Source organism: Citrus clementina, unplaced genomic scaffold (genome assembly GCF_000493195.1).
Source record: "Citrus clementina cultivar Clemenules unplaced genomic scaffold, Citrus_clementina_v1.0 scaffold_4, whole genome shotgun sequence".
Classification (NCBI taxonomy): domain Eukaryota; kingdom Viridiplantae; phylum Streptophyta; class Magnoliopsida; order Sapindales; family Rutaceae; genus Citrus; species Citrus x clementina.
This window is the reverse complement of record NW_006262274.1, coordinates 16,996,117-17,004,070: the sequence shown is the minus strand read 5'-3', so window position 1 is coordinate 17,004,070 and position 7,954 is coordinate 16,996,117. Positions and strand designations below refer to the sequence as shown.

Below are 7,954 nucleotides of genomic sequence, written 5' to 3'. Positions count from 1 at the left end.
GTAGTCATTAGAAAATGAGTATAGCAAGCCGAAATTAGTTGTACCTTTGATGTAGCGAAGGATTCTCTTTGCACCTTTAAAATGGGTGGTCTTTGGATTCTCCATGTATCAGCTCACAAGTCCAACAGCATAAAGGATATCTGGTCTTGTGCATGTCAAATAAGGTAGGCTTTCAACCAAACTTTTAAAGAATGTTGGATCTATATCTTCGCCTTCATCATGTTTGGATAACTTGACTCCGCATTCCACTGGCGTGCTTATAGGCTTACAATCATTCATCTTGAACTTCTTGAGAATCTCCTTTGCATAGCTTTCTTGGGAGATAAATATGCATTCTTCCTTTTGCTTGACTTCAATGCCGAGGTAATATGCCATCAGTCCGATGTCAGTCATCTCGAACTCTTTGATCATCACTCTCTTGAACTCTTCAAACAAGCTTGGATTACTTCCAGTGAAGATGAGATCATCCACATACAGGCACACAATCAAAATATCTCCATATTTTTCTTTGACGTAGAGAGCATGTTCATATGGGCATTTGGTGAAGCCTTTCTCTTGAAAATACTTGTTAATTCTGCTATTCCATACCCTTGGTGCTTACTTTAACCCGTAAAGAGCTTTCTTCAATCTCAAAACTTTGTCCTCGTGTCCTTTCACCACGTAGCCTAATGGTTGTTCGATGTAAACTTCTTCTTCAAGGAATCCATTCAAGAAACCAGGCTTCACATCCATTTGAAAAATTTTCCATTTGTTCTGAGCAGCCAAAGAAATAATAAGTCTAATAGTTTCAAGTTGAGCTACATGAGCAAATATCTCATCATAGTCTATGCCAGCCTTTTGACTATAGCCTTTTGCAACTAGCCTCGCCTTGTGCCTTTCAATTCCTCCCTTCGCATTTCTTTTTGTTTTATACACACATTTGACACCGATCGCCTTGTGACCTGTTGGAAAAGTAGTAAGCTCCCAAGTATCATTCTTCACAATGGCTTTGATTTCTTCATCCATTGCAATTCTCCACTTCTCAACTAGTGCAGGTTCTTGGAAGTTGACTAGCTCACAATCAGCAAAGAGGCAAAAGAGAGTGAGATTATCATATCTCTCAGTTACCTCATAGAGATCTTGAAGACTCCTTGTACGTTCTTCGGTTCTTTCATTTAAGAAAGACGGCGGTGAATCTCCGCATGTGGTTGGTGCTGGTGAGATAGGTGGAGTGGCAGGCTCTTGTTGTTCGTCTACTTGTTTTATCTGTGTATGATCATCTTCTTCAATAGGAAAAAAGTTGAAGTCATCCACACCAGAGCCAAAATCTCATTCTCCTTCTTCATCAAAAATTACATCTCAACTGATCACGATCTTCCTGTTGTTTGGATTGTAAAGCTTGTATCCTTTAGAGTTGTTGTCGTAGCCGATGAAGATAAACTTTTCACTTTTGTCATCCAACTTGGCTCTACTTTCGTCAGGTATATGTACATGGGCAATGCTTCCGAAAACTCTTAGATGGGTGATGCCAGGTTTTCTTCCACTCCAAGCTTCTTGTGGCGTCTTGCCCCACACGCTTCTTGTTGGAGATCGATTGGATAAGTAGACTGCACATGCAACTGCTTCAGTCCAAAATTCTTTAGGCAGTCTCTTACTCTTAAGCATGCTTCTTGCCATGTTGAGGATGGTTCTGTTCTTCCTTTCTGCAACACCATTTTGTTGGGGGAATCTTGGAACTGTCAAAGGGCGTCAATTCCATTTGCTTCACAAAACTCTAAAAATTCTTTGGAAGTGAACTCTCCACCTCGATCAGATCTCATGGCTTTAATCTGGTATCCACTTTCTTTTTCAACTGCAGCTTTAAACTTCTTGAAAGCTTCAAAGACTTCTGATTTTTGCTTAAAAAAATACACCCAAGTTTTTCTTGAAAAATCATCTATGAAGAGAAGGAAGTAGTTACTTTTACCAAGGGAGTTTGGCTTGAATGGACCACACACATCAGTATGAATGAGCTCGAGTGGCTTCTGAGCTCTTGAGTTTGACTCCTTTTGAAAGCTCTTTCTAAACTGCTTGCCAAGTAAACATCCTTCACAAAGTTGGTCAGGGTGATTGATGTATGGTAAGCCTTTCACCATGTTCTTCTTAGATAGTAGCTCCAGTCCTCCAAAGTTGAGATGCCCATATCGAAGATGCTAAGTCCATGATTGATCTTTGTGACAGGCTTTGAGACATTTTACAACATCATTTTGAATATTTAAAGGAAACATTCTATTCTTTGACATTCTCACCTTTGTAATTAGATTTCCTTTGTCATCTCTTAGGAAAAGACTATAATCTTTTAAGTGAATATCATAGCCTTTTTCTAAAAGTTGACCTAAATTAAGAATGTTGCTTTTCATATTGGGCACATAGTAAACATTCGAAATTATTTGGTGGCTACCATCTTTTGCACGAAAAAGAATGTTACCTCTACCCTTCACTAGTACTTTTGAATCATCTCCAAAAGCAACACTGCCATTCACAGATTCACTTAGTTGCACGAACATGCTTATGTTTCCACTCATATGATTGCTAGCACCTGTGTCAAGATACCATGTATTTTCTTGACCTCCACTTGTGTCATTACGTGCTAGTAAAAGTGTGCCATCTTCACCATTTTTCTCTTCAGCATAGTTCACCCTCTCTTTAATTCTGGTGCTTGGAGCTCTGCATTCTGAAGCATAATGCCCAAACTTTTGACAATTATAGCACTGTACTTGGGATTTGTCATACCTCGATCTTGGATTGCCTCTGCCTCGTCCTCTGGTTGAGCTTTCACCTTTGGCATAATTGGAGTTGTTGTTGTTTTTAAAATTCGAACCTCGTCCATGACCACGACCTCTACCTCGTCCTCGACCTCTACCTCGGACATAGTGCCTTCTCTCGTTGTCGGAGCTTTCTTCTATTTTCTTTGGATTGACTTCCATATTGAGAAGTTGTTCTTCGATTCCTTGCTTCTTTTTTTGTTTTTCTTCATAGGCTTGCAACCTTCCTTGAAGTTGCTCGATCGTCATATCCTCCAGATCTCTTGTTTCTTCAATTGTCACAACAATATGGTCAAACTTCGAGTCTACTGATCGAAGTATTTTTTCAATGATCCTTACCTCTTTGAACTCCTCACCATTTCTTTTTAACTCATTGGAAACAGTCACAACCCGAGTAAAGTAGTTAGAAATTGACTCCGACGCCTTCATGTGTAAGGACTCAAATTCTCCTCGTAATGTTTGGAGACGAACCTTCTCAACTTGCTCCGCTTCTTTGTAAAAGGTCTTTAGTTTCTCCCATGCTTCTTTTGAGGAGGTTGTACCAATAATCTTTTCAAAAGCATCTTCATCTAATGATTGAAAGATGAGATACTTTGCTTTATTCTCTTTCTTCTTCAAGTCTTTTAAATTCTCCTTCTGCGCCGCAGTTAAAGTGGCTTCATTTTCTGGCACAATAAAGCCTTTCTCCATGACATCCCATACGTCATGTGCGCTCAATAGAGCCTTCATTTTAATACTTCAATTGTCAAACTTACTTTTCTTTAATTGTGGAACTTGAAATGACATCATACCACCGTTTGCCATAACTCACAAATTGAGTGAGAATTTGGAGATTCTGAAAGCACAGATGAATCCGGCACGTCGAAAAACCTTGGAAAGGACTCGAGTCAACTTTCGGTCAACGGTCAACGTCGGTCAACGGTCAACACCGGCTTGGTAGTCTTGGTCCGGATTGGTTCAGCTCGAGTTGGCTCGGTTTGACTTGATTCGGTTCAGCTCGGCTCGGCATGGTTCAGTTCGGCTCAGCTTGGTTCAACTCGGTGAGTCGACTCAGCTTCAGGACAGAAAACTTCCGGCGGCAAGTGTGCATTCGGTCTCAGATCGGGATGATTTTTGCGGCGTCACATTCCTCTCGTCGAGATCTTCGATTTGATATGCTATATGACCATATATAGCATCAAGTACTAGCTCTGATACCACTTTGTTGGAGAATTAACAAATAAAACACACAAAAAACACACTATTTTATTTATTCAACAACACTCCTCACCAATTACAACTCTTATTTTTCACTCTCTACACCTTAGAGATTTTGCTACTTCACTTGATGTTTAAACCAAATGGGAGAGGGGGTATTTATACATAAAACAAACTAATCACAACCATTCATTTATTCAACTAATAAACAAATCCTCACCATCTATTAAAACCTACCACTCACCTACTTCACCAACCACACCTAACACACCTAACACAAATAATTCAAACCTCACCAACCATACCTACTCATGGAGCCTTCCATGAGTATCCCGTTGCTGTTGCTGGCATCAACATTTCTTTTATGTTAATACAGATGTTGGATCTTCAATCAGGTAATTAAAGTTCTGAATAAGTAACATTTATTGGAATCGTTGCGGTTCACTCCTCGATCCTGGAAAGCTGGGAAACGACAAAGCCACCCCAGTCAATCATGAGGAGCCTTGGTTCCAAGCGTCCCCTTAAGAAATCAACTTGCTCATCCAACATCTGACCAGCCATATTTTATTAAACACGCTTAACTTTGTGCTACATTCTGCGTTTCCACTTGGTGTCTTCATATTGTTCAATTTTACGTGCAGGAAAGCCATCTTCTTCAGCTGGTATCCGCTTTCTAGAACTGCTTGAGAAAGATGAAATGGCATTCGACAACCTTTATTGTGTAGCCTTTCAAATGATGGATGCTCAATGGCTTGCAAAACGGGCTTCATATATGGAATTTAACGTAAACTTAACCTAGCATCCTCCACTTTATGGATATATATATTTACATGAACCATGATTTAGGCTTAATTGTTGTTATATGATTTTTTATTTTTTTTCAGGATGTATTGAAGTCTACAAGAGCACAATTAGAGCGCGAGCTTAAACTCGAAGATGTTTCTTGTGTACAAGATTTACCCGCATACAATCTGTTGCATAGATAGATAAGTAGATGATCAAATTTACATATTTTGAATTGTGAAATAAAAACATCAGCTGTAGAGGTTGTTTATTTGAACTGTTGCTGCCATAATCTCTGTAACATTGCAAATTATATAGTTGGTATCATAGAAAGATATATATTTGTTGAACGAATTTGGTTTCAGGATCATTTCTTTCAATTATCAACATCAGAAATCTCTTTTATATCTCATTTGTAAATAATCATTTAATGTTTTAAAGAGTAATACTATATGTCTTAAATATTATGGATAAATTTTACAACATTAATTTAAAATTATTTATTACTCGCTTTATATAAATAAAAAATTCCAGATAATACTTAAAAAGTTTGACCTTTTTTTTTCCTTCAAAAGAACAAAAATTAGGTTTCGAATATTTTCAAATTAGCTTTAAATAATCTAGATATATAAATAGTATTTAATTAACACCAATCCATTATTATTTGAAATCTTATCTGAAATCTAATAATTTTATTTCATAGTAGCAATGGAAAAAAGAATTAAAAAAAAATGATTCTTTCTATTTGGAATGGCCATATATCTAATTCCTATTATTTTGGCTGGATTATTCGTAACCGTCTATTTACAATACAAACGTGGTGATTAGTCGGAGAGGTGAACAAGACCGAAATTTCAGCAGCACCGTATAGGGAATTAAAATCCCATAGTTGCATGATCAGCTAATGCTACTCACAGAACTTCTTACAACACCAAATATCTAATATCGAGTGGAAACAAAACTGGGGGATAGGGTTAGGGTTATTAAATGTAAGGACTTTTTATCCAACTCGCAAGTTCACCCGCGTTTCTCGGAGTTGCCTTAGGAAATTGTTACTTGTAATCCAAGCTAGGTCACTTCACTCCTCTAGGAAATTGTTACTTGTAATCCAAGCTACGTCAACTCACTCCCCCATATGTTATAAGGAAACTTTAGCACCCCCGCTTCTTACCACTTCTGCCCTAATTCTCTAACCCTATCTTTGCTTCTCTCTCGGCTTCCGTGTTCTTTGTTTTCAATAATTCACTGAAAAATTTTCCTCCATCAATCAATCAACCAACCCACCATTGACTTAACCCTCTTCTCCTCAAACAAAATGCAAGAACACAGACCCTTTCTTCCCCATGGCTTCCAGTTCAGACCATCCGATGAAGAACTCATCGAACATTATCTCAAGAAGAAAGTTTCGGGAATATTCATCCCTCTTGCTGAGTATTTCATCAGGGATTGTAATCTTTACGAGGAAAAACCCTCTGAGATTTGGGATTCACATGGAGGACCCTTCTTAAATGCTGATGAGGATCTTTATTTCTTCACCCAATTGAAGAAAAAGTCTTCCAAGGGTTCCAGAATTGATCGCAAAGTCGGATCTTCTGGTGGTACGTGGCAAGGGGAGGATGCTGGTAAAGATATAGTAAGCGGCGAATCTAAAATCAAAATCGGCTCCAAGAAGCGGTTTCGTTACGAAAAACAAGGTTGTGAGGATCACGGGGCTTGGATCATGCACGAGTACACTCTACATTTGCCCAAGAATCAAGCTACCAATTATGTGCTTTACAGGCTCCGAAAGAATCAACCATCTGGGCATGATATTATGAAGTACGGTTCTGCAAAGAAAAGAAAGCTGAAGGATTTTCAAGACAATAGCAATCAATCCGAACAAGTAGCAGATATTGAGATGGATAGGTTGTTTACCAGCCAACAGAATCAACAACAGAACTATATGGATTATCAAGAAGTGAGCTGCAGCAGTTCTGACATGATGAGTGAGCAGAGCTTAGCTGGTGGAATGGGGCTTGCAAGCAGTGTTTACGAGCCATCCATGGAGATGATGATGAGTCATTTTGATCAGATGATATGTAACCAACAATATGACTCCGGAAACAACGTGCTTCAGGACAGAGAAACTGGAGAGAATTATCATTGTCATTCGGAGAGTATCGTTGAAGTGCCCATGGCGGTGCCCAAATCATTGGTGCAACACGAAGACAGTGATGGACTACCTGAGTTAATTGAGGAAGACTATTCTTTTCTGGAAGACTTACTTCAAGAACCAATAGGGGATGTGCGCGGTTCATTCGGCTTGATGCTGGACTTGGATGATCTCTTGTCATAAATGATTGGATTATGACTTCGATTTGTATTGTAACTGTAACAACTTTTCCCCATTTACTTTAATCCTTTCTTCGTATATATTCGTATTGTTCAGTTTCTCGTATTCTTTATTCTCTTGAACTTCAATGAGTATGTTTTCTGCAAACTGATAACAGGCAAAGGCATTAGGTCTGCATTTAAGCCAAAATCATCATTAACTAGTTCCAATCAGTAAATCTGATGGTTGATTCTCTTATTCCATTTATTTATTTACAACTGAGTTCGCAAAAAATGATTGTTTTGAGAATACAGATAAAAATGATGAGCTAGTTAGAGTCTTTCTAAAAATAGATTTCTTAATTTTCATCAAGCACAGAATTTTGTTCCTTGTCTAATAGTATTTGGCAGCTCATCATACTGTCAATCAATCCTTCAGTAAACCCTTCCGCAAATTTTTATATATGCATATATTGAAGATTTTATAGGTACAAGATGCAATGGGCTTGTATCACATGGCTGAGTTCTTGTTCATGAATAAATGTATTTGCATGATTGATAATATCGTTTTGTTTACGTGAACAGTATTTTAGGTTTCACAGATTTAGAGTTTTTATGCAATTTAGAGCCAAACTTTTAGAGATTTAACACATTCGAACAGTTATGTTTTCAATTTTTGTGTGTGTGTGTGTGTGTAAAAAAGGGGAACAATTGTTTCTTTACAGCCAAGCTAACGAAGAAAAACTTCGAAAGTTGTCCTACTATTTTTATTTTATCTCCAAAAACAATAATTTATTCATTTAGTGTAATTAAGCAAATAAACAAATTATCTGTCAATTGAAAATTAAAAGAAAATTTATTGCAAGCAATTGGAATTCAAT

The 7,954-nt window shown here is 37.8% G+C and overlaps 1 protein-coding gene across 1 annotated transcript; it reads left to right on the top strand.

The window, feature by feature from the left end:
* Positions 1 to 6,078: 6,078 nt before the first annotated feature.
* LOC18044320 (NAC domain-containing protein 83) lies at positions 6,079 to 7,098 on the top strand. Its single transcript, XM_006437240.1, has one exon. It carries the CDS (start codon positions 6,079 to 6,081, stop codon positions 7,096 to 7,098), a length of 1,020 nt encoding a protein of 339 aa, XP_006437303.1.
* The last annotated feature ends 856 nt before the right edge of the window (positions 7,099 to 7,954 follow it).

What these genes read in the sequence shown, in the direction of transcription:
- LOC18044320 (XM_006437240.1), top strand. Translation starts at nt 6,079, where the DNA reads ATGCAAGAACACAGACCCTTTCTTCCCCATGGCTTCCAGTTCAGACCA.